The sequence below is a fragment of the Peromyscus californicus genome, unplaced genomic scaffold (assembly GCF_007827085.1).
Source record: "Peromyscus californicus insignis strain IS unplaced genomic scaffold, ASM782708v3 Scaffold_6__1_contigs__length_162567912, whole genome shotgun sequence".
Lineage (NCBI taxonomy): Eukaryota > Metazoa > Chordata > Mammalia > Rodentia > Cricetidae > Peromyscus > Peromyscus californicus.
In genome coordinates, this window is record NW_026294584.1 from 23,470,809 (window position 1) to 23,498,382 (window position 27,574).

The window sequence follows — 27,574 nt, forward strand, 5'->3', positions numbered from 1 at the left end:
TCAGTTTAATGTTTAAGTTTTGCTATTAAAGAAAATGCTACAAGCAGCTCCTGGAATACATGCTTTTGAATTCAGCTGCGAAGACCATGAAAGGAGACATTAGGATGTACATATATGCAGCACAGAAAGGGCATGGAGCAGAACAAAGCCCAGCTCCTCTGCCAGTGTGGCACGTGGCCACAGTCAAGTGTGGTGGGTGTCTTTGTGTGTCTTTGGTTGTCTGGATGGATCTTCACCAGAGCTCAGTGAAAGGTGGTATGCAGAGCAGGATGAAGAGATCTTCCTGAAGCCCCTTCTGAGGGCGATGGGGCACAAGTAAGCACAAAGCATTGTCAGCCTCCCGGTGCCCCTGAGGACACATTGTGTGAGCCCACATTCAGGTGTGTAAGTTAGACTTGGATTGCACCATGGTGTACGGACACAGCAATGCTTCTGATGGGGTGTCTGCAAGAGCAAGCAGTGGCCTGCTGACTGCTCCTGCATCCTCCGCCATCGTTCACTGCACACGGAGAACAGAAAAACCAAGTGAGAGTAAAAATCTATACCGATAGAAACAGGGCCTTGACCCTCTCATTTTATTAAAATGGCACGTAAATATTAAAACAGCATACTGAGCACGTCAGACTTCTGCAAGCCTTGGATGAGGTGCTGTGGAGTGGCCCGAGGGCTCCCTGTTGAAGGTTGCAGACTCATGCATTGAGCAATTCGTGTTCTTTATCAGTTTTCCCAACAGCATCAGGATTTGATAAGGGGTCGAGGTCAGCAAAGAGACTGAACCAGGCAGTCAGGTCCGAGGCAGCCTTGGCAGGCTCTGGGGAAAGAAGAAGAAACGTGAACAAAACTACTTTCTCAAGGACTACCCCTGCCATGCTGGGCTCAGGCAGCCCATGACTCTTGATGTCTAACAGTTAGGAAATTCTATGACCCCTGACTGGCTGACACTCCTAAACTGTGGCCTGAGGGCCCATGAAGAAGGAGCTGTGTTCTAAGTTAACTGAGCACCACCTGTAGCTACACCTCCAGCCGTAGCTCTGTGAGCTGCTCAACATCGTACACTCTTGTCTTTTCGCCTCAACCAGGAAACAGCATGGCTATTTCAGAAATCACACTGGATGGCTGAAGAAGCAAGGTGCTTTCCAGTGTCTGCTGGAGGGATCCCTTCAGGTCCCCTGGGTCAGGAGCAATCTGGTGTTTCCCTTTTCATCCTTCAAAGGCACAGGCCCAGAGGAGGTCATACCCATGCCCAGCCTCTCTGCCATTCCGGTCATAGGCTTTTCCACCTTTGCCTGGCAGAGGCAAAAGGCCCTTGAGGTGCTTTTCCTTCCCTTTGCAGGCTTGAAATCCCTTCACCCCCCTCACTGGAGCCCTTCACTCTACTGCTCCTTCACCAAAGCACCCGCCCTGACTTCCCAAATACCGTGGTTAGACAGCCGAAGTGTCTTCCAGATGAGGAGAGAATTTCCAAGAGTGTTTCATGCAAGTGATTTATAAACAAGCTGGGACTCTCCCATATAAATCATTCCATGTGAGCATCTACTTCACTGGCTCAGTAATCTGGGCTCCCCCGACCCCCTCTCCAACAGGTGGAGGTGTCAGAAGTATGAATAAATGTCTCTAATAGGGTGCCCTTCTAGCAGGGAGCAGCTAAGAATGTGCTTGCCATCTGGCTGGAAAGAGTCTCAAAACTGGCCTAGAGTGAAGGGACAGAATGGGATCAGAGTCACATAAACCATCTTTGATTCTTTAAAATGTCACTGAAGATAGTTAATGAAGCACTTTATACTTTAGGTTCATCTCCCTATTTCTAATCATAATACCCAATAGGTACATTATTCTGTAATAACAGGATCAATGTATGTATTATGTCATCAGATTTGAGATATGACAAGTACACATAGGAACAGCTAGTAAAGGCGAGACGAGCAGTCAGAACAGTTTTCTGAATAGGTTGTTACCGCAGGTAACCTTAATTGAATTCTATGTGCTTAGCCCTCACAACCCATGGACTGGAGAGAATCACAACTCATCATGTTAGAGGTCATGTGAGGATAGTGTATGGGGCAAGACTGATCTAGATGGATTAGTTTATCTCAATTCTTGATAGAGAGTATCAAGATATCTTAAAGCTATCTCCAGTGAAAATATGCTACACACTTACTTCCCCTTTCTCCTGACCTCTTGCAAAGGTCTGAGAAGGTCCCCAGAGAGTGATCACAGCCTTGCAGTTAGAAGCTAAGGCAGGTGATTGCACTTGAAGGCAACCCTCAGATCCCCAGGTCTCCGCTAGGAGTAAAAACAGGTGCAAATTATTTGCACAGCACTTAAAAGAACACCACAGGAACACTTTCTGATGATAATGGGACAGACGTTTCCTCTAATGTCCTATGGTCAAAGGGAGAGGGGGTGATGACCAAAGGAACAGAGATAGAGCTGGGAATACACATGAGATCTTCTGTCCAGCAGATGCTCACTTCAGGGGCCTGTCCCAAAAGAGAGCAGATCTCACAGACTTGAAAGGACCTCTTTTGACAGCTCAGACGCCCCACCCTTCCCGAGGCACTCTAACTCTATTCCTTATGTGGTGAACAATGGTATTTTTAAAGCCAGCAAACCACAGTGGTCTTTCCTGCTTTGCTGTTTGCAGTTTATCATCTCAAGGATCGCACAGAGATATACGTATTGGATGCCCCCTCATTAGAGGAGTCCGATGAGGGGAATGGTGACTGAGGGCAGGAAGCCAGGAAAAAAAGTCAGAATGTAATTTCTAGGATCATGCCTAACTCCTCATCCCGCAGCCCTGCACTTGAGCTCTAGGTGTGCAGATGCACACTAGTGAAGGAGTACAGCAAGAGTGAGAGGGCTGCTGGAAAGGAAGACAGCTGTCGTGGGAGAGGGGAGACTGCTTTACCTTTCAGTGCAGCGCTGCTGTCATTTGAATTGCTTGTCTGTGGTGCTGGCCATGGAGTATGAGGACTGACATTGCTCTCTGACCAGCCTAATATTCAAAACCAAAGGACATTAGATCTAGCAGGAACCGTCACCCCACCCCACCGGCTGCTGAGCATATATGTGGTTCTAACCCACGGTGGCTTCCAGCAAGAAGGCAGAGGATGATGTGACAAGACCTTTCTCTCATCTTCCTCAGACTGGGAAAACTCTGAGGGGACAGGAGAAGCTTTGGACCATATCCAATTGAAATACATGGGAAATTAAGGAAGACAGTGGACTTCGAAAAGCAACCAAGAAGTTGCTAGTATCAGAGCACTGTTTTGCCTTTTTTGTTTTATACCCATTTTCTTGTCGAGTATGGCGATTTCATCACCACACCAAAAACATCAGAAAACCAAGAATCATGGTTTCCTGTCACAAATAAGGAAGGCTTAAAATTGAACGAACATAGCAATAGAACTCGTAACCACACATCTCTACCAAGAGAGTAGTGTGCATCTATTTCCTGTACATTGAGAAGTTGAATTAATACAGTTAAATAAATAGCAGTGTCCATCCCAAATAGATGAGTGGGGAGAGTTTATATGGGGTTAACTTTATGCCATACAATGTCATCTGGCTTGTGTAACTCAGCATTATACCCTTGTGCCCTGCCTGCAGGGTAGAGGCCTTCAGCACTCTTGCTTTAGGGAAGCAAGTCCCATTCCCACAACATATATATATATATATATATATATATATATATATATATATATATATATATATATATATATATATTTGAATCTCTGCTTTAGTTCTTTGTGTTCAAATTCTTATCTCTTGGAAGAGGTATGAAAGTTTTCCTTTTGAACACTCCAAAATACTTAACACAGGGCAGGTAGCTGTTTCCTGATTAAGCCTACATTAAAATGTTGACCTTCAAACGGCATCACTATGAGAATCATTATGCCTAAAACTCTTCCTCTTACTGAGATGGTCTTGCTTACAGTGTTTTGTAGTTCTTTGTAAGGAATAATTTAGTCTCCAGCAAAGTCCTCAAGAGAGACTGTGTTTGGATTGCAGAGTTCAGATCAGTCAGGGAATACAGTTTCCAGCACAAGAGTATCACTCTTTATATGCTACAAAAATCGCATGATGATTGAGTACCATTTGTTTATCCTGCTATTATAATGTCCACACTTTCCAGTGGACTCAATTATAGAATTATGCTATTTTTATTAGTTTGTTTTTGCCACATTCAGGAGTCATGAACCCTTGAAGCCATGGGTCATGTATTATTCATTTTTGTATCATTTAGGACACAGGCACACTGTGGGGGTTCGGATATATGATTCTTGAATTAAGACAAAGTATTTAAACCCCCCACCCTTTAAATGGCAAGACGCATACTCTTGGTGTGTTATCATAAGAGATGGCAACGATGTACTTGGCAGTCCATATGGTCTCATACTCACTAGCTAGACGTACTTCATTTTAGATGGGCAGTACACAGACTTAATAATGAAGACTGACAAGTAATGAAACAGATGGCCTGCGACCCATTGCCTTGGTACAAGACAATGGAAACCAGAAAGGGTTTTAAACGCCATTGCTATTCATTGGAACGATACTTAAACATACAGTCAGCATGATTCACATACAATCAGACGCTTCAGGTGTCATAGGAGCCTTCTGGGATGCTGGAATTCCAACTTCACCATATGAATTTATGAGAAATCCTTGACCTGTTCTCTTACAGCTAGTGAATTTTATGGCATGTAAATTATACTCCAATAAAACAACTTTAAATGACCAGTATTTGGTGAGATCCAAGAATAACAAAACCTCCCCAGTTCCTAGAAAATTGGCCCTTAACCATTTTCCTTCTAGACCCAAATCACATAAAAAACAGTAAATGTGGAAAGTGAAAGTTGTGGGGCAAATGTGTGCCCAACAGCACCAGTTACAGGAAAGGTTGAGAGGAGGCAACGCTAACTTGGTAACAGTCCCCCTCTTCTCTGTAGTCCTTCATAGTCATCACACCCGCCCACCAGCAACCTGCGTCTCGTTCCCTCCAACCCTACAGCCTGTCTCCTGACACACATCACCTGTAAGCCAGTTAGAGATGCTTTCCCCCACGCCATCTGTGAGCTGGTTAGAGGAGCTGACTGACTGAAATGGAATCCTTGAGGCCAATGTAAGTTTAGGGAACAGCGCCCTGGATGGCCTGTTGGCTGGTTGGATCAACATGTTTGTTAGGAGGTCATCGGGGCCAGAGCACAGAGATGGGTGCTGTGGGATGGTCTGTATGTCAAATGTGTTGCTGATTGGCCACTAAATAAAACACTGATTGGCCAGTAGCCAGACAGGAAGTATAGGCGGGACTAACAGAGAGGAGAATTGAGAGAACAGGAAGGCGGAGGGAGACACTGCCAGCCGCCGCCATGACAAGCAGCATGTGAAGATGCCGGTAAGTCACGAGCCATGTGGCAAGGTATAGATTTATAGAAATGGATTAATTTAAGATATAAGAACAGTTAGCAAGAAGCCTGCCACGGCCATACAGTTTGTAACCAATATAAGTCTCTTTGTTTACTTGGTTGGGTCTGAGCGGCTGCAGGACTGGTGGGTGACAAAGATTTGTCCTGACTGTGGGCCAGGCAGGAAAACTCTAGCTACAGATGGGCCCGTTTAGGAAGCAGAGGAGCCTACTTCAGGGCCTCATCTTCCTAGACAACCACAAGAAAGTTTGTAGCTTTAGGCTCTTGGATCTCATTGTGCTCTCTGAATGAGTTCACAGAGGTGCCACTTCCAGAGAGAACCTGAATCAAGTTGGGGGAAAACTGTGGGGAGAGTACAGGAGTCGACGCCTCCCTCACCCCCATGTGCCATTTGATAATGGGAACTCAACAAGAAAATGCTTCCTACTTCAAAACCATGCATGGCATTCTTTTCCAAGAACAGCTAACAAGAACACTGGAGTAAAGAGGGGTATTCAGCTCACTGTGTTTTTTGTCGTATGAAACTGGGGTATGTTCCTCAAGGCAGCAGGAAGCACTCTACAGTAGAGCTTGCCTCCCTGTATGGAACATGCAACTTGAAAACTTACAAATGAATCTGCATTACTGTTTCATTTGAAAAGCACCAGAAAAATAAACTGCATTTTCTCTTTACCTAAAGACTTGTTTTAATTTTGTGTATGACTGTTTCTGTACATGGGTATGTGTGAGTGAGTGTGGATGCTGTGGAGTCCAGAGGCATCAGATCCCCCTGGAACTGGAGTTGCAGGTGGTTTTGAGCTACTTAACATGGGTGCTGGGAACCAAGCTTAGTCCCTTTGCAAGAGCAATACTACTCTTAGTGGCTAAACCATCTTTTCAGCACCCTAAATTGTATTTTCAAGCATACCACGTAAAGGGATGATGATGATGATGATGTAAGATTTCTTTATAAAGGAAACATGTATTTTCTTTCAGGGGATGCTGGGCAAATGCTGGGTATATGCTAGGCAAATGCTCTATCACTAAACTATACCCCCAGCCTACAAATGTCGTCCCGCTGAATTCCTCTGTGACTGGGTACTATTGGGTATTGCTCAGCTACAGTCAGAAGCTGCACAAACAATGCTGAGACTCTACGAGGGGAGGCTTCTTCACAGCAGAGAACACACATGCAAGAGGAAGAACTTGAAGCCATCTCCTCTTTGGGAGCTGAGATGGTGTGATAGTGTTCCACAGCAATTTTAAAGACATACGTGCATCATGACTCCGCCTCCCCCATGGTATGCACAATTAACAGCCAGTACATAGAGTCACACTCATGCCTTCACATCCATCTAGCAGCTTGACTATGGGTATGGGGGAGATAAAATGGCACCGATGTGATACCAGCTATTGAACAAATCTCTAAGGCAATTTCAACCTCCTTTATATAGCTCTGAAATTATTTAGGGGAAGGATGCTATGAGGGCGATTATGGATGGAACAACAACCAGATTTCAAATGTCTTGGCTTCTGTCAGGAAAAACCGCTATTGAGAGAGAACTTAGTGTTGCTAATATCCCAGCATTTGCCATCAACTGCTCCCTAGTCAGTGAGAGTTGGCAGAGGCATTTTAAACACATAGGTGTGGCCAGAAAGATGTCTCCCTACCTCAAGAGAAATTCTTTTAAGAGAGAGGTAGTGAAGAGTGGAGACAGGAGGGAGCTCCAAGCTGAGGAACAAACAAGCTCTTCCAGCTCTGGGTTCCTTTGATATGTCAATGTGCTACCCATTTGCAGAAACACACAGAAAAACTTGCTAGAGCAGCCCTGCTCCCTTTGAGTACACATGGGGAAATACCAGCGAGCCAGAACTAACATTGCCCAGCAAGAGGAGCAAGCAGAGCCAAAGCACATGGGCCAGAGAACACTTTGCTGTGAATGTCCCTCACCACTTAAAGCAAAAGGCCCAGGCAGTGTCACTATCTCAGCCCGAGAGCCTCAGGGGCGGGGGATTGGCTACGAAGGACAAAATTGGAAAAGCACAGCAATGGTGGCTGTAAGCCCCTTAGGTACACTGCACACCTGCAAGGTGTTTGTAAGGCTCCTGTCTCACTGGACTGCAGCACAAGTGAACTGGGATCTTGTGGGTAAAACTAAGTAATAGCAAAGCTAAAGAGCAGACTCTCAGTGGAGCTATACTGAGTTCACATTTTTGTATACCTCAGCATGTATGAGGAGTAACTGCTAAAGTGTTATCTAAGGAGTTCACATCTTAGGCTTGTCACCTTTTGACCCAGCATCCTGTCATTTGCCAGGTGCTCTCTCTCTCTTATGCTTGCCACCCACCCACCCACCCACTCATGCACCCATCCATCCTTCTAGCAAGCATCTTTTAAACATCCACTGAATTCTAGGCATTGAGCTATGATCTGAAAATATGGTGAGTAGCACAATTGTGGATCCTGTTTCTATGACAACCTGAGGAAGAGACAAATGAAATCAGTTTTCCCATAAGGTGAGGTAAGAGGGTGATTTAAGTACAGGGTGTAATGGGAGTGTGGAGCAGCAGGAGCTAATGCAGATTGCTGGGGTGTGGATGAACTGAGACTGAGGCTTTGGGGAAGTCAGCCAAGTATAGCACTATGCATGTGTAGGTGTGGATGGCATGCTCTGAGGAGAACGTGTGCCAAGGCCCCGTTGGTGGAAAGATCTGGGTGCACTAAAGCTCAGTACGACTGGAGTCCAGTGGATGAAGAGAAAATATAATTCACGGTATGGTGGTGCATGTCTGTAATCCCAGCACTGAGAGGCTGAGGCACAAGGATTACTAAAAGTTTGAGGGGAGCCTTGGCTACCTAATGAGTTCCAGGACAGTTTGGTCTATATCTCAGCACTGCCATCTATAAAAAGTGTACTGGTTCTTTGGCACAGTTGTCATTGAGTCATGCTAAGTAAAGGTGTGGGAGTTGTGGGCAGCCATGAAATTACGGCTAGGTTCTAAAGGATCTTGTAAACCAAGTTGAGAATTTCGCCCTCACTACAGTGGTGGAAAGTGCAAGAACTTGGCAAGGCACATGACCTTCTGAGGCTCCTGGATTTCCTCATCTACAGAGTGGGTGGAGGAGTTGGTTTTGAAGGTTCCTTCTATATAGCACCAGAGGTATTTGAATCCTGCAGCTCTCCAAGTTCTACCTTGTTGTTGCTCAGCAGGCCCAGAAAGTTCGGCTGCCCCGACGGAGTTAACAATCCCACTGTCCCAAGCAGAGTGCCCACGCTGTGTTCATGCCATAAATATACCCGGCTCTCTTTTCCTTGACATTTTTCCATGAGTACTGGAAATGTTAGTTACCTGGCACCAGGCTAACCCAGGAGGGGAAAGAGATGAGCTCAGCCTGAGGTTTATTTTCGATAACCCAAACCTAAAGCCCACCCAGATGGTAACAGCATCTGAGAACTTGGCAAAACTGAAGACTACCCTGCAGGAACACAAGGCGCTGTGATTCTGTGACTCCAGGGAGAGCTTCATCTCTGCTTCGCAGAATCCAAAGCTGAAAGAACTGCTGGAGCATTTATCTTGAGCAGCTGGTAATCTTTCCTGTATTGGAGTCTACTTTTAAATTCAATTTTTAACGTTGAAAAGGCTTCCAAACCTTCCTCAGTGTCTGCTTGGTCAGCACTCTCTGGCTGGCTTGCCTACTCATATTTCGAAGCCCCAGGAAGGCACAATTTTCTCATCACTTCATGGGTACAGGAAGTCCTAGCCACATGTGCTGGTTCATTTTTGTCAGCTTAATACAAAATAGTCACCTAGGAAGAGGGACCCTTAGCTGAGGAATTGCCACCATGAGAGTGACCTGTGGACATGCTTATGGGAATATTTTCTTGATTAATGGTTGAAGAGGGGGGACTAGCCCACTGTGGGTGGTGCCACTCTGGGGCAGATGGTTCTGGGTTTTATGAGAGAGCAGGCTGATTTGGTCTACTGTAGGACTCCTAACAGTGGGAGCAGGGGCTGGCCCTAATGCTTTGGCTGGCTCTTGGGAACCTATTTACTCCTCACACTGGATTGCCTTGCCCAGCCTTAATACAAGGGGAGGTGCTTAGTCTTACGGCAATTTGATATGCCATGCTTTGTTGGTGCCCAGGGGAGGTCTGCTCCTTTCTAAACAGAAACAGAGGAGGACTGGATTGAGCTGGAGAGACAGAATGGGAGGAGAAAGGAGGGGGAAATGGATTTGGATGTAAAATAAATAAATTAGTTAAAACAAAGAAAGGAAGGAAGGAGGGAGGGAAGGAGGGAAGGGAGGAGGCAAGCAGTGTACACCAGAGAGAACAAGCTAGTATTCCTCATGGCTCTGCTTCTAGGTTCCTGTTTGAGTTCCTGCCACAACTTTCCTCAATAATTACCTGTGAAGTGCAAGTGTAAAAGAAAACAAAGCCTTTCATCCACAGGTTTTTTTCACTCTGGTGTCTATCAGAGCAATGGAAAGCAAGCTAGGCTACCCCTCTCAAGCCAGTAACTCCAGACACTCCGAAATCTCAGCTGAAATGGATTCTTCAAAATTCTAAAATGACTTGGTCAGACATGTGATTTTTGTTGTGAATGCCCACAGCTTGGACTAGGCAAGAGGGAAGCACACTTGCTTTCTTCCTTTGTAGTCCCCCAGAGTACTGGGGGACAGACTGAGGAGGCCAGAGGGAAGGCAGACCAAAACCATTCCTAGGAGATGGAAGATTGAAGAGAAGGGAGAGCGGAAGGAAGAGGGGGAAGAAAAGGAGAAAGATAAAGAATGAAAGTATGGAGATCGCTAACAACTGGAGGCTTCCAGAGCCCTCCACCTCTGCCCTCTGCCCTCCTGACCCTGCAGATGCCTCAGTCCTTTCAGGGAGCCAGGGCAAGTACGGGTGTGTTCAAACATCACCCCTAGAGACTTCTCTGACGACCCTTTTCAAATATTCTATTCGGGACCATCATTCAATTTTTGTTGGACAAGGACCCCGTCTCTCTGCAACTCCATTTATCCTGTTGTCTACCCTGGTGTCCCAGTGTCCCGATGCCTGTGGGAAACCAGGGAACTCACAGCCAGGCTGATCACTTTAAGCCCTGCTCAAGTGGCAGCAGATGCCTGAAGGGCCTGGAGACAGCTACCTCTGCTATCAGACATTGCACTGAGAGGTCACAACGGTCCTGGTGGCAGGCATGGGCTGCTTAGTCAGACTGCTGCCCAGGTTCAGGTTCAATGTCTGCCTGCCTTTACCAAAAAGAGTGACCTTGGGCCAACAGACTGCTTCCTTCCTTGGTTTTCTAGTCTCTAAAGTGTCGACGGTGATAGCACTCGCCTGGGAAGCAGCAGGTTAAATGGGTAAATTGACACAGGTAAAGAGAGGGCATGGTGCTTGGCATCCAGCATGTGCTGTCTTGAGCACAGGCTGGCATTATCTTCCTGTCTACGGCTGGAAGGGTCACAGAATTACTTGACTTTACAGCTTAGCCTCTCAGAGATGGGAGTCAACCCACAGATAAGATGCTGCTGGGATAAGAAGCCTAGACCAACATCCCACTTACTTAAATATGGGGTAATAACCCAGGGAGCTGCAGAGAGAGTTGCCACTGCTACAGTATGAGGAGGAAGAGGGCAGCTACAAAATAAAGTTGGACTCCACTCCCTCCTGCACAGCGCCACCGAGCCAATATGACAGCATGACCCACCTCCCCATGTTTAGTTTAATTCCTTAATTATCTCAGCGGTTACTGAACTTAGGTTTTGACACGATCTGATTAACCATAGGAATCCATCTTAATATAATGTGGCCAGGGTTTAATAGTCATCATTAAACTATCATTTACATACAACTACTCATACATATTAGATGGCTTTTCTATTCAACCATAGATGCAGTAAAAAAAAATTTAGGCTAACATTCATCCTTTCTTATTTTGGGGATGAGAGGAATCCTGACAGAAGCCTTCAAAGTGCAACCTTTGCAAGCTACTGCAAGCAACCTTCCTGTATCTATACCACACACATCTGGAAAGTTCCCTGAATCAGGGCAGCATTGGGTAGCATGAAAGCTGCTCCCATTGAGATTCTGGAGCTGTGGTGGTCAATGAATGGGCTGTTGTTTTGGTTTTTGTTTTTCAACCATGTAGATACTTTTTTCCCTTGATATTTTGAATCCTCTAGGTATTCTGTTGGTACCCATTTACAAAGTAAAGGAAACTCCATAGTCACTGAGTGACTTTAACATTAGTCTTGCTAGAAGCCCATAGGAAGAGAGGAGACTATAACAACCAAAAGGATGCCGCCGTTAAATAACAAAGCAGAGCATACTGTTTGATGGCTAAAGACGCTGTGGTGGTTTTCAACATGGCTGCCCAAAGGAGGCTAGAAGATTTGCCCAGCATGCCCATGCCCTATGTAGTCTAGGCTTCTGTTGGCATATATGGTCCAGCCTATAATGCTGTCTGTCCTTCACAGCCTTGGAGCACCCCTCCCCTTCTTCATACCTCTCACTCTTGCCCAGTCAGCTCCAAGGAATGTTCTTCCTGCAGACCTTGTCATGCTGTGCATGTTCTTACCTTACGGGGTCAACCAAGGTTATCTGCCCAGGCGTCCCCATGGCTAGTTCTCATCCCCTCAAGTCTTGTTTGGCTCTCATCTTCCCAGCAAGACCCTGTCTAGCTCCCCTGCCATCCCACAACACTGACTCTCCCTAGCTCTGTCTTCCCCTGATGACCACTGAGCACTCTCTGACCTACTGTGTTGATTTTCCCATTGTCTGTCATTCCCTGTTGCTGCCCCCGTTGGAAAGTGAGTTGCAGGAAGGCAGAGAGCCTTGCCTGTTGTGCTCACAGGTGCATTTCCACAAAGGGGGACCGGAAAGATGCATATTAGTGAGGGAGCGCCTTGCTAGGGCATTAGGATGGCAACCTCAAATGAGACTGTGTGCCTGGGAAATGAATGGCCTCCCTTTGTGGAACCTCTTTCCCTCCCCAGGTCACACCTTGCATCTCTCTCTTACTGTCAGAACGCCTCCCTCCTTTGTCCCACAAGTGGTTAGGTGCCTTCTCTCGGGTCGAAGCAAGTGCAAAGCCCACAGTTACACCCCCCCCCCCCCCCCCCCCCCCCCCCCCCGTTACAGCTCTTGGGTTCTGTCTGACCAGAGCTCTTCACACATTGTCCAGGAAGAGGCTTTGGAGCCCTGCTTTCTCACTCTTGCAGTAACTGTTAGCCACCACTGCTCCCTGCCGCAGCAGGGCACCCAGGTCCCCAAAGCTGGGGGCCTTGTAGGGATCATTCTGCAGCAAGCTGGAGGCAGGGCAGACTCTCACAGAGGTGCGTGGGCTGAAGATCTGGCCTCGGCAGTCTCCCATGCCTGTCAGGCCCTCTCTTACAAGAGGGTTAGGATGAAAGACTGACAGACTTGTTCACTGGGCTTCACCCAGTGAAGGGGAGGGTGAAACCAGAGGTGGAAATCTACACTTCCAGCATCCTCTCTATCCCTGCAGCCTCCAACTCCGCGCCTGCTAATACATGAGACAGCTGCAAAACAGGATTCACAGAGAGAATCAAAGGGAAAAGGTGGTTCATAAAAGAGGGAGGACTGCTTTTTCTGTCCTGCCCACCAGCTCCCGTATGAATGATCTCATTTCCCCGAGACCTACGGCTGTAATAGCCCATAATTACTTAATCATTCCCACTCTCCCATTTGTTCTCCACTTTAAGTGCCAGATAAACACGTTGTTTATTAAGGAGATAGCTTAAGTTCATAGAAAAACCAAAAGAATTTGAACATCTCTTAATAGGAGTAATTCCTATCTTCATGATTTACGTAACATGAGAGGAAGAAAAAATTCACACTAGAAGAAAATGCTTTCCTTCTCAAGACCAGTTTAGAAACTCAAGACTTCACCACTGAGCTTTGTTTTTGCACTTTGAATCACTGTTGGGGGGAGCACACCAGCAATGCTCAACCAGCATGTGGCCTGATGCTGAGCCCTGGTGCACTGAACTCTTCTGAGTGAAGAGCACTTTTGGTCAGGGTGGAAATTGTCTGTTCCGAGGCTGCGATGGGGGTTGACTTTGTATGCAGTAGTCAGAACAGGAACTGCTGAATTGGGGCATACATGAGGTAGGAACAGGTCAAGGTGTAAAGAGAGGAAGAGTGAGTATAATACAAAGGAGGAGACAAAGTTACAAGTCCAATGGAATGTCACTTTGTACCTAAAAAGAGAATGTTTACAGGAATATAGGCAGCACATCTCATGGGTATATGGGAGGTGCAGGTCTGGGCAGTCAGGGGTGGCCAGGCCACAGGGTTTGAACCGCAGAGGCAAGATCCTCTCATACATGCCACAAAACTGGCTTAAATCCAATCGAGAAAGATTGAGGACCTCCCCTAACTTTCCTAAGAAAGTACTGACAGAGGGAGAAAATTAAGAGAAACAATTGATCTTGAGGCTGACACTACATCTTGAAAGTTGGGGTGTGATTTGGAGATTTCAGCTAAAAAGTCACTTGATATAAAAAAAAAATTACAAAAACATACCATCACGAAAAATACAATAAAAAGGTACTGGTTATAAAGTAAAAATACAGAAAGCATACTCAGACAAAACCACAAAGAACAAATAAACTTTTATATCAAAGGGGAGAAAAAGGAATGGACAAGCAAAACAACAGAAGTTTCTAGTCACTGTGCTACCCACCTTGGAGAGAGGCCTGCAGATCTTTCATGTTTTGGTCTAAAAGCTGCGAAGGAAGGAATCCAGAGCCTGTCTGGGGCTTGGGGTCTGGCTCTCCCTGGGCCCCCACGGGGGCCGTCTCCTTCAGCCGGTCCTCTCCGAAGACAGCAGCCCACTCCCGGCTGAACTCCCCTTCGTCCAGGCAGGAGGCACTGAAAATCTCATTCAACAGCACGAGCTCGTCCTTGTCCCCACATTCGGGGTCTGGGGTCTCTGCCATGGGACCCAGGCAGGCTGCGGGGGCAAAAGAGCACAGAGCACATGACTCCCGAGAGCGCGAGCTTCAGGAGCAGCTGTCTGTCATGCGGGCTAGCTAGCCCAGGACAAACTGAATGATGGCTAGATTTAAGAAAAGGTAACCAGAACAGAAATGTATCCCATGCCATGCTTTATTAACAGATTTCAGAAATAAATTTTGAATTCTATGTTTCCTTGTCCCCTTTCTTCCAAAGCAAATCCAGTTTTTGAGCATTATTAGAATTGCACTGGAATATTTTACACACACACACACACACACACACACACACACACACACACACACACACTCTAGGGTTTGGGTTTCCCCTTAACATAAAAACAGATCTAACAAAACATTCCCTAGGTCTGAAACGAAGCCAGGCTGAAAGCTGCTGGGGATCTTAGTTCCTTGTTTGTCAGGCTTCCCTAATCTTCCCACACAAGCCCTCAATCCACGCTGCCTGGGCTGGAGTAGCAAGCAAACCGTGTGGCAGCAGCCTGTCCCAAGCCGGGGAGAAACCTCACCACGCCCTGGCACCGGGGAGCATGTCAGGAGCTGCATCAACACCCAAGACAGATGTCTTTGCAATAACAGCTGCAAGAGACAAAGTAAAGGTGGCTCTGGCTTGCTTAAGAGCAGCAGTCAGAGAATGACAGGGAAGGAGGCCTTAAGTCCAGGTCAGATGCAGGGGGCCTCAGACAGACGCACTGACAGGTGGCAGAGCCCTAGTCCTGAGGGGAGTCTAGGTCCAAACCATCTTCAGCAGACCTTCATCCTCTGCGGCTCCAAAGAGTCATCCCTGAGGTTACAGTAGGCCAGATAGCCATCTTGGAATGTCAGGAAAATGGGAACACTACATTCAAGTCATCAGCCCAAATGACTGTAATAGAGAATCATTCTCATACACGAACACGGACCAAACGCCGAACGTTATTTACAAGGAGAATGGGGTCCTGACTCTCATACAACCATGGAAAGCTCTGTCGTTGAGTTTTTCTACCTATTTTAAGAACAGAGGACTGGGGGATGTATTAAGTGTTGCTTTGTTTGAGGACTCTAGTTGCCATTTGCAAACTGAAAACATTTTTATCATAAGTCACGAAGCAAAGAAAAACATCATGGTTCCTATGTTTTTCTGAGCAACACTGAAATTCTGATGATTTTGATAAATAAGATTATCAGGCTTTCCTCAAATATATTCATATATATGGTGAGTAGTAGTTAATGTTATTGTTGTTTTAAATAAATCTTCTCTCTGCTCTTTTGCTGGATCTATTTTCATCTACATGTTACATAAAGATCTAGAGATTTAGGGGATTTTTTTTTTTTTTAATGAACTCAGCAGACTGGCTATAAATCAGGGAGGGGGGAAATCTAAGTAACTCATATCACTGTGGTTTTAAAACAGTGGCAAAACATCACTTTGGTCAGACAAGTGCCTAATTTAAGCATTTTTTATTGTTTATGTTATCAAAGACATTTCCAGCCAGACATAGCCTGTAGGCATACTAGGTGAAAAAGTCAGTGACTGGGTTCTGTGAAGAGGCTTCCCTGCAGGGCAGGAGCTGCCAGGCCGAGGGCGTGCTGCAGGCTGCTCACCTGCATGCATACATACAGGAAGAAGCTGAGGAACAGCACCCGCCATGTATCAGGTGTGTCCCTCAACACAGGTGTTTACTTATGAATTTTCTCTTTCAGTCTCTCCCAGACTCTCCTATTAACTCGTGGTTACTTTTCAAACCTCTGTACTTCCCATTTTCTGGTGACACTGGAGTACCCAAACCATTTCTCCTGGTTCCTTTCTGGCCTGGTGGCAACCGTATGATTACTGCGCCAAACCCATGTAAGTGACGACATCTATTCCGTGGGACCTTAAGTGGATCTTTGAGCAATGCCTGTTCCTTTGACAGTCATTTCAGTCTGACCTATTCAGAAGCCAGGCTTGGGGAGGTGTCACTGTGGTGTCTGGGATGGCTACCCCACAAAGATCACAGTGGACACAGAATAACAGATCATAAACGTAAAGTCCTCTACACATAAGCCGGTTATAAGACTTCTATTTCATGTTTAGTGTTTAGGCTTTATGCTTTAGGTGTTGAGTAGACGTTAGCGGCTTCTGCTGACTAGCATCCCTTCCCTTTCCTTCAGTTGTTTTTTCTTGAGAAGCACTTTCCCTCCGTGATTCCGCTGAGTTGCCCTTAGGAGACCTCATTACCCGCCACTCCAGATGTGTGTGTGTGGCTGAGCAGGTTGAAGTTCCTCCATCTCTCAGGCCACAGTGACTGACTCAGGGGATGACACGTGCTGGAGGCTTCCCTGAAATTGCTGTATGGAAAGTGGATGGAGAAAGACCCATCTTTCTTTGGGATTCTCAGGTCCAAAGATGCAAATCTGAGGCTGGTGGTGAAAATAGAGCCAACATACAGAGGAAAACTACCTGAAGAGCCAGAAAAGGAATTTTGACAGCATTCAGCCAGCCCCTGGGTCTCGCTTGAGACAGTATACTGCTGAACACCCTCAGTTACATGGCCAATTACATTTTAAGCAGAATTCTAAACCTAACCCATTTCAGCACAGGCTTCCATCCTTATAACCAAATGAATTTTGTACCTATCAAACTCAAGCATATTAGTCACAGAACTGAGAAAATATTCTCTGCAGTCAGTTAGGAATTCAGGTTTTGCATCTCCTGAAGTCTACCATTGAGTGTGGTCTATTATTTAGTATTCTGCTTATTTATTTAGTTTAAAACTTCTTATTAAAAAGTTGCAAAGAAAAACATCATCCCATCCTGGCTATTTGGCAGTTAAAGCAGGCTGTACAGTGAGCTGTGCTCTTGTAAGAGAACTTATTATGTAGCTAAAAGCAAGGAAAACTGGTACTGACTTGAACCATAAAACACAGAAACCTCCCGATTATTACACTGATAATTAAGATGCCTGAAATTACTATGCATAACATGTAAGAGAAACTTAATTACAAGTCCAAATGGACAGGTTTAGGTCCGTAACCAGACAAGTCACGACTTGAGAAGTTAAGCTTGTCAGCTGGCCCTGGGGAACTGAGCTCCTCTTATCTTCTTTGAAAACAGTGCCACTCAACCAGAGACAAAGAAAACATGTAGAGATGCCACAATGTCTTGGGAGAAGCCTGGTCAGAATGTCCACCCACACAGACCAACAAAGACTGCTACTGAGTTGTGGGCTACAACTTCCTTTGGCTCAGAGTCTCCAAATGTCTGCCTCCAATCCAAGTTCTCCAACTCCTGACCACAAATTCTTATCTTATCCTTTGTGGTGTGCACACCGGTGAGGCAGCTGCACCTTCATGAGATGGCCTCCTACCCTGCACCTTTGCCTACACCAACTTTGAGATCATTCCTTGTTCAAAACCTTGCGAATGCTCCTCCTGCCAGCTAAAGTGTAAAGCAGTATCTCTCCCAATGGTGGCATATAGGATCTCCACACGCTCAGCCAGTGCTGAAGTGGTATCAGGCCACCTAATCATGCGGCCTCCTGGGAAGCCTATAATTTAGCCAAGGTGCCCCATTTAGTACTGCTTTCCTGCCTGGGAATTTGCTGTTTTCTCTCAATGAGAAGAACCACTATTTATTTATTTACCAAAGTGATCTTAGAAACTGTTTCCTTGAACTCATTCTCCAGATGAGGAAAAATAGACCCAGGTTAGATTATCTGACCAAGGTCAAGTGATTTATTAGTTACAGACAATCTGGCCTGGGAGCCATGACTCACAAGTCAGTGTTTTCTCTCTGTGGAAGAGAACTGCCTGTCCTTCAGAGCAGAGGTAGGTTTTTTGTTTTTTGTTTTTTCTACATGCTGACAGAGAACTGACTGGGATCTCACACACAAACTAATATAAGAAGGTTTTTGTGAAGATGTGAGGCTTTCTATGGCCAGAGTGTTCTTCCAGGTACCATGCAGACAGGCAGAATGGCCAAACCAAAAATACTCCATATGCCTGCCTTGCTCAACACTCAGAAATAAGAAGGCTGGGGCCGGGGAAGCATTCCCTAGAAGAACTGGTCCTGAACCGGTGAGTTCTAGCTTGTAAAAGCTCCAACTAGAGGAAACTCAAGTTTAGGCAGAGCATGGAAAACTGATGACAGCTGCTTCAGATAGCGCTTTTGAAATCACACCTAGTTTCATGACCTCAGCATGAATTAGGAGCACAGAAAATGGAAATAACTGTACAGACCGAGAACGAGAACACAGGACAACAAATAGATAAATGTCACTCCATCTACCTTCATCTGTGTGAAACAGGAAGATTGGCTTCTCTGGGTTTCTCCCTGGTCCCCACGCCCCACATAATGACTAATTTTCAAGACCACAGGCCTGCAGCGCCGCTGAAACCCCAAATACCATCGCTCCCCTCCTATCACCCAAAGGATGGCGGGGGAAGACGGTAGAAAAGCACCTGACAGAATGTCTAAACAGAAAAAACAGTTCTTCAGGCTCTGCTAACAGAATGTTCTTGTTTGGAATTCAAGAATGCTGCTTTGAAAAACTCCCTTCAGGTTTAAAAATAATAATAAAGAAAAGTCCCCACTGGCAGGGGCCAGGTTGGGGGGGGGATAAGGATCTATATGTGCTTTCTGAAAAAACAAAAGAATAATCCAAGAATGCCAGCCCTGAGTAGGCATACACAAAAATACCTGACTGCTAAGATCCCGCCCCTCCACTTGAATATTAGAGTTTAGCAACTAACCTCTCTCACAACAGGGCTGGACCAAGTCTTTAAGAATCTCCATAGAAATAATTCTATGTACAGCACACTACTACACGATTGTGAACATTTATTTTATTATATATTTGGTTTTATTAAGCAGAGTTTCATGTGGCTTGTGTGGACCTCAAACTTGTTATACAGCCGAGGGTGGCTTTGAACTCCTGAACTTTAATCCTCCACCTCTCAAGTATTGGGATTACAGGTTTGCTGACACACTCCTGTTTTCAGTATTTTATTTTAAAGGTGTCTGTATTATTGTTGGGCTGGGGGTGTGTGTGTGTGTGGCTCAGTGGTAGAGCGCTAGTCTAATGTGTAAAGGATGAGTTCTTCCCATCACTGTAAAGAAAAAGTATATGACTATTTCATGGGGTGACCCAGGTCACCAGCATGTCCCGGAATACTGACAGGAAGGGAGGGGGAGTGTTTATGAGAGAAGATCAGGAATTTAGCACTTGGTCATTGTATGTCCTCAGGCAGAGCAATCAGCTCTCTCATATGACTGTAAGGATGACTACAGGTAGCAGTTTGGTGACTCAGAGAAGCTAGGCACCACTGGATAACACATGATTGCTGTGGGCTAAAGGTTCTCACCTAGACCTCGGCTAGCTGCTGAACGGACTGTCATCACTATACCTGGCCAGATATAGAAACACAGCCGTGACAGAGGAAGACAACAAACACGTTTTTTTTGTAATAAGGACAATAGTTTTGTTTTGTTTTTTGATTGGCCTAGACCTTGTGCTTTAGGTAAAGGCTTAGTGATAAGATTTAGGGAAGTTTAACTCATCAAATTTTCATCCGCTTTATACTGCATCTTTTTTGTTCAGCAGAATGTTATTTGGGGGGGGTCCACCTTGAGGAACACAAAGATTTCTACATGCTATAATTCATGAATGAAGGTCACATGTCATGTGTGGTATATGGTGACTTCAGATCCACTTTCAAGAATGTCAGAATGTCACTAATTTTTTACTAAAATATTTTTATGCTGTGTGGTCAAGAATTGATTTTCTATTACTTTATCATTTAGTAGGAGAATGCTGAGCTAGAGCTAGAGCTCCCAAGTCTTATAAAATTAGCCGTCCTCGGATTAAGTGCTTTTTATTTCTTCACATCTAACGTTGCATACTATAATCAGCATTGTAGTTCAGAACTTGGGCCTGGATGTAGTTCTAAAGGACATGCATTTTGAAGTGAACAGAACAGCAGGCATCCTTTTTTTCCTTTGGTCACCACAAGCCCTTGGTGCATTGAGAGCATCTTTATATTTGTGGTTGTGGTTTCAGAGCCAATACCACCCAGAGGGAGGAAAACATAGAAGAGGCAGACAGTGGAGTGCTGTGGAATGGTCTGTATGGCAAATGCTCTGATTGGTCAATAAATAAAACACTGATTGGCCAGTGGCCAGGCAGGAAGTAAGTATAGGTGGGACTAACAGAGAGGAGAATTGAGAGAACAGGAAGCTGAGTGAGGGAGACACTGCCAGCCGCTACCATGACTAGCAGCATGTGAAGATGCTGGTAAGCCACGAGCCACGTGGCAAGGTATAGATTTATAGAAATGGATTAATTTAAGATATAAGAACAGTTAGCAAGAAGCCTGCCACGACCATACAGTTTGTAAGCAATATAAGTCTCTGTATTTGCTTGGTTGGGTCTGAGCGGCTGTGGGACTGGCGGGTGTCAGAGATTTGTCCTGACTGTGGGCCAGACAGGAAAACTCTATCTACAGTGGAGAGCATCCCTCAGGCCCACTGGAGGACTCTGTGGGACAGCAGTGATGAAGGGACTGGGTGTCTAATGTGACATTGCATTTGACTGGGGAAGACCGGTGACTCTATCTTTCTGCCTGAGAACTGGTACTTGTATCAGGGAAGAGCACATCCAGCTTCATCTTTAGAACTAAAAGCAATGGGGCATGAAACTTGCTTTCAATAAATAGATGTCAATCTTCATCCAATGGGTCCTGGCATATGAGGAAGTCTATGAAAGCCGGCACATTATTGCAAGCAGTAGCTTTCTGCTCTAATTCTATGAGGAAATGCTGACTTTGGGGCTAAGGTTGTAGCAGTCTACCAGTTTTTTAAAAAATCTTTGTATAAAGCTCCACATCTTCTTTTACCCCTTATAAAGGGAGAAGGAAGAAAGCATATGGACTCCTTTTTTCTATGTCTCAGTACAAAAGCTTTAGAAGGATGGGAGGCCTGGGGGGGGCACTTTGTTGTCAAGATGGAGTGTGGGCCAGGTACAGAAATGGGGCTGAGTTTTTAAAATACAATATTCTATTACCTTATGTACTAATATGAATATACTACCGATTCAAAAATCAAGTCTACTAAAATAATAAAATTAAATAGAGTTATAAACAAAGAAAAAGCCATATAAACAAGATGCTGTGTTTGGGAGGAATACCAATCCATCAAAATAAGATACGATGGAGCACGCATATGATTATGAATACGTTTATTAAATGTTGTTGTTGAAACTGGGTGGTAAATACTTAGGGCTTGTATTATTCTCATGCCATTTTGGTAAGATTAAAATATTTCAGTACTCCAAAATAATTTGTAAAGGAAATTTTTTATTCCATTAAAATGCTTTATTCTTTTTTTTTTTTTTTTTTTTGGTTTTTCGAGACAGGGTTTCTCTGTGTAGCTTTGCGCCTGTCCTGGAACTCACTTGGTAGCCCAGGCTGGCCTCGAACTCACAGAGATCCGCCTGGCTCTGCCTCCCGAGTGCTGGGATTAAAGGCGTGCGCCACCACCGCCCGGCTTTAAAATGCTTTATTCTTAAACCAGAGGGGAAAGGGCCTTACAAAAATGGGGGCTGTGTATGGCAATCCATACTCACTGTTCACTCATTCATTTCATTACTTGCTATGGTTTCTGATTTACTAATCTCACATCATTTTGATGAAATATTGCATAGTATGACGCCTTCAGTAAAACATTAACGAGGCAAAGACTTCCACCTTTGGTTCTATATTCCCAAGCCCTGAGAAGTTCATGGCAAAGTTGTGGTGACTTTGTATCTCTGAGAGATTTTTTTCTCTAGTACTCTGTGGATTCAGCCCACACCTTGATGGTTAATCTTGAGTTTTAACTTGACTGGATTGAGAGCCCCTAAGGAGACTATTAAGCACACCTCTAGGAGTATCTGTGATTCAGAGAAAACTAGACCACATAGACTTTGCCCTAATCAAGTTGACCCATGGATAGACTCAAATTTGAAGTAGACAATTGGGAGGTGATGGAACCCTGGAAGTACGGAGCGGGAGGAAGTGGCTGGCTGGGGGCATGTCTTGGTGTGGTTCCTTCCTGTTACTGTGCTTTTGACCTCTGTGAGGTGAGTGGCTTTTTTCCACCATGCCCTTCCTCCATGATGTTTCTGCCTTACCACAGAGTTAAAAAGCCAGCAGAGCATAGGCTGGAACCATGAGCCAAGATAAACCTTTCTTCCTTTAAACTGTTTCTCTCAGGCATCTCTCACAATAACTCACAGTCTAACAGGTCAAATTCAGACTGAGTTGAATCATACCTTGGTTGACTGAGGTCCACTGGATGGTTTGGGTCAGTTGTATGCTGTAAGAAACCTCTATGATCAGGGCAGAATGCCAATCTCCAGGTCAAGGGATACTCTGATGTTTGGCTCAGAGTCTTGGGGTCATTTTGGACTCTTGGTAAATCATTAAAGGGAAACTTTTGTTTGGATGAAAAGCAAAGGCTAGGATTACATAGAAACTACTCAGTTTCCTTAGATCACTCAGTACCATAAGTATCATCTAAATACAGACTCCTGAATTCTCTTTCAAGTAGCTGTTTAGTAGTCAGCATAAGATTTCTAAGTCTGGTGGACTTGGTTTACTAAGGTTCAACCAACATACAGCATTGTATACCATCTAGAGAACACTCCTAACTAACACCCCCCTTTCTCAACAAGCCATCATTCCAAGAGTATCCCTGCATCAGAAACCACAAAATAGCCTTTTCATACCTGAGTTCCATTCCTGACAGTTCCCTGGTTAGGTTACTGTATTTGGTTCCATTTTACAGGCAAGAACAACTGAGGCTTACAGAGTTTGAATATCAAGCAAATTACTTAACGTCACTGATGGGAGGAAAAAATTCAAAATCCACAACGTCTCGTTTAGAAAGTTAGTTTTTCTGTTACAGCGTAGTACCTTCATCATAATCAGCTTTAAAAACATCGTCTAATTAAATAATAATAAATACATATTACATATTGCTTGAGCATATGTAAGGTAATCTATAATGGCTGTCATCTAAAATTTTTTGTTTATGACTGTAAGCTATTAAAAAGATAACTATTCAAAAAAAATCAGAAGAGGCCAGGCAGTGGTGGCCCACACCTTTAATCCCAGCACTCAAGAAGCAGTGTCAGGCAGATCTCTGTGAGTTCAAGGCCAGCCTGGTCTACAGAGCGAGATCCAGGACAGGCACCAAAGTGACACAAAGAAACCCTGTCTCCAAAAACCAAAAATATATACATATATATGATAACTATTGAATTTTCTTGCACTGACAACAAGAGAACTTAAAAATCTAATCAAATTATAAACTTCAAAGACTATATAAATCTTACCTTCTTCAGGTTTCACATCTAGTAGTTCATCTATTGGTCCTTATGAGAAGCAAAAGCAAATGAATTATCAGTTAATTCCATTCCATAAGGAGTTTGAGTAAATGACGAAAACTGGGAAGTCTGTCTTTGGATTACCTGAGCATGCATCATAGGCAGAGCTTTTGTCGACAGATGACAAAACACCTTTTCCATCTTCAGCTGAAATGCAACATATGCAGTTGGTTACGAGCAGCCCACAGTGGTACATGTTTATATACTGTGTGTGCGGGAAATGTACACGGCTGGAAAGAGAGAACAATCTAAACTCTCTCATGTAAAGCAGTGGTCCTCAGTTTACCTTTTACTTCAGCAGTTGGCTCTCAATGAATTTAAATTCGGAATTTTAATTTTATGTAATTAATTTATTTAATTAAATTTAATGTCCACATTTCCAAAGAATCTCTGTTTTGTTTGACAGATAACCCATACAATACTCTATTATACTGTTCTTTTTTCCACCCATGGAAAAATGAATGACTTAAGTAATTGACTATTACTGGGTATCATTAACAAATTTTAACCATATGGGCTTGGCTAAAATGAAAAAAGGAATATTGAATTCTCAATAAAGAATCATTTTTTTTTTTGAAAGACTGAAAACCTTGTATTCTCTAATTCTGAGGAAACCTGCCGAGACAGTAAAAAGGCCAGTGGATGCTAAGGGCATGCGTGGTGGGTGAGGAGGTGAGAGCGAGAGACAGAGAGCATGGAAGCAGGTGATATTTTATATGATACTTTAATAGGAAAAATGAACCATTTCAGATTTATAATAGCCATCAGATTTATAATAGAACACTAAAAGTGAGCACTATATCAACTGTGGACTTTGGGTGATAAGGGTGTTACTATTTAGGCTTGTTGGTTATACAAACACCACGCTGGTACAGGATGTTGATAGTGAAAAGTACCGTATGTGGGGACAAAGGTACATGGGAAACCTCTGTGCCTTGAACTCAGTCGTGGTGTGAACTAACTGTGGCTTACAATAAGCAATAAAGCGTGGTTATACACGCATGCGTACACACGTGATAGGACAGCCTCAAACTCAGTTTGCTCCTATGTTCATCAGACCTCCTATAGGTCCCCGAATAAAGGACAGTGCCACTTCATCATAATGGATTCACAATCTCCAAATATTATGCAAATATCACACCCAATTAAATTATATAAGGAAAGAGAAAAGTTGCATTTTCTTCTCTATAGTCACATACTGTACAAATCTACATAAGTTATATAGATTTGAAACTTTTATATGAATACAATAAAGTGGAGTTTACATTTTTCTGAAGCACTAAATATGTTCTACTCTATGACTTTGATTCCCATACAACATTGGTTCATGCCATAGGTTCACAGAGGGGCACTGAGGCTGGAGGCCTGGATCAACACAGATAGCTCTTCCAGAGCCATAAAATCAGGCCTAGCCTCTCCACCGCTTACTTCTCCTCAGACTCTAGAATGCCACTTTTCTGACGTTGCCTGGTTCTTCCTGGCTCATTCCTTTGCTCGGGCTGTTTCTTTTCCTTTGACTAGTCTTACAATAGCAAATGGCTTTAGCTTGTCCCGATTCCCTCAATTACGTGAGGCCTCTGTAACGCACACCCAGAAGGCTGGCCTTCGCCTAGGTAGCTCTGACCAGCATCACTACAGTTGGAGATGGGAGCAATTGCTACTATCTGCTTCCGCTGTTGAGTGGGAGCCTCATTCCAGAAAGGTCCGGCTGTGTGCAGTGTGTAACGTTTTCTGGTGGAGCTTCGTGCTGTGTGGGGCACTGAGGTGGAGCTAGAAAACACACCTCTGAGGTAAAAACATCTGAAGATGACCTTCAGTTTCCTTCCAATGCCCTTGTCTCCGCCTCCCAAGCACAGATGGGTTGGAGGCATGTACCACCACACCTACATGTTTGTTTGTTTGTTTCTTATTTCCTATTTTCTACTGAAGGCAGATTGAAAACAGAAAAGGAGAGAGGAAAGGCGGAGGGGTGGGGTGGGGTCAGGTGTGTAGGTTCGGCGAGTGGTTGGAAAAGTAGGAAGAGCCAGGATGAAGGAGAATGGAGCAGAAGGAAAGCTCGAGGACTTGCTTCACAGGTCTCCTTTCCTGGGCAGGCTTCCCGAGCCTCTCTCCAGGCAGGGAAGATGGGAGTGTGTCCCCAGGAGGGCCTGTCTGAACAGAAGGTTGGGTGATTTTTGTTATTGACATAACATCTTTAGTTACCTGTATAATGTAAATCGCCTTTCCATCTGTGAAGATTTTAACTCCTGGAGAAGGGCTCAGCATTGTTACATATTGGTTTTACCATAGTTTACCATACTCTGTACCTTTATGGTAAGGAGCCAAGAGAAAATCTGGCAGCAGTGCAGGAGCCAGAGACAGCAGAATGCCACATCAGAGTGCCACCTCTCAATGTACAGAGCCTTCTCCAAGGTAGGCTTCAGGTTACCTTGAGGAAGCTGGCGCCACTCCTTAATGTGGCCTGAGCATTCACTTGGGAGGGCAAAGTCTGGGCTCTCCTGTCTCCAGCAATGAGGAACGCCCACCCACCAATCCCCACTGACCACACCCTGCATGTGATACTAAGGTTGCACTAAGACCTGGAGCTAGGGCTGACTACTCAGAGCAGTTCAGAAATCCTGTCTCCTGGAAAGGGGCAGCTGCCTGCCACGTCCCACCACGTGGAGGGTGCTGAAGTCACGCAAGATGGCAGTTTCTGGTTCAAACTACACGACATCTCTTGGTACTGCTAAAGGGCTGACAGCATTAATATCTGAGACTACAGGAAGCAAATTAATATAGTCTTTTCTTAAGATGGAAAAGAAAGCAGCCAGGAGGTAATTTACCAAAAAGAGAAACAAGTTGTCTGTTGTGCATTAATTCAGGGTTTCCGAAGCAATTTAAATGGAAATGAAAACTTACTCTTACAAGTAGACGATTCTTTGGGCTGGTTCTCATCCTCCAAAGAAATTAATCTTAAAATAAAAAGAAAGCTGGGTTACACAGTTCTGCAAGTTTATGTTTATGGTAGTGCTACATTCTTTCAGTGTGATTTCCATTCCTTCACTGACAACACACCCCACCCCCACACATGACAGGGGCAGAGGAAGAGAGAAGGAGACACAGAGAGAGGGGTCATTTGTATGGCATCTATTTTCTGAGGAAGAAATAGCACTGCTCACTTTTTGTAACATCCTACAGCATCTTCATCCATGAGTATGGCTTCACCATAAGGCACATACTCTGTAAACATCTTGCTGGGCAGTTAGGGATAATTGCAATGTGCTCACATAGTTATCACCATGCACAGCTATAGAAAGAGATGGCTAGGCAATGGTTAATCCCGATTCCTGGTGTTAAAGGAGATGCTAAACTACAGAGAAGGTTGAGGGCAGGGTCACTCCCAAACCCAGAGGCACACTTGCCCATCAGAGGAAGCTCTTCCCATGACTTTACAGACAGACCCTTCCCCACCCTCACACTCCTTTCGTGCTTCCTGGCTTTTATCTGCTATTTCTGAACAAAATTCCTTCTAATCTTTCATTTAAAATAGCGACTGGTATGCTTTTGGAGCTCTCAGAGAAGAAGTACTAAGACACTTGAGAAACCTGAATTAGTGAACACATCAAGAAAGTCCCGTGTAGTTCTCTCCTGGGTAAAGACTAAAGGTTTATTTGGGTTGCACTCACTTATATGATAAAAGGAAGGTTCTGTGGAACTCGCTCTGGTGTGGCCTCTAATGGGTTCAGCGTGGTACCTTACCCTCGCCGAGCCACAGTCCATCCTCTACCCAATGTGGC

The 27,574-nt window shown here is 44.7% G+C and overlaps 1 protein-coding gene across 6 annotated transcripts in view; it reads right to left on the reverse strand.

Annotated features, from left to right (window-relative positions):
• Nucleotides 1-540: 540 nt before the first annotated feature.
• The window catches only part of Ica1 (islet cell autoantigen 1), a 147,778-nt gene continuing 120,744 nt past the window's right edge, over nucleotides 541-27,574 (reverse strand). For 4 of the 6 annotated variants that reach the window (XM_052721875.1, XM_052721873.1, XM_052721874.1 and 1 more), the window contains exons 10-14: nucleotides 26,697-26,749; nucleotides 23,880-23,942; nucleotides 23,745-23,783; nucleotides 14,121-14,390; nucleotides 818-2,995 (exon numbers count right to left, since the gene is read on the reverse strand). In XM_052721875.1, coding sequence (XP_052577835.1) covers nucleotides 2,811-2,995; nucleotides 14,121-14,390; nucleotides 23,745-23,783; nucleotides 23,880-23,942; nucleotides 26,697-26,749 — 610 coding nt within the window. In that variant the 3' untranslated portion in view covers nucleotides 818-2,810. The other 2 variants (XM_052721877.1, XM_052721876.1) reach the window with 1 other exon arrangement.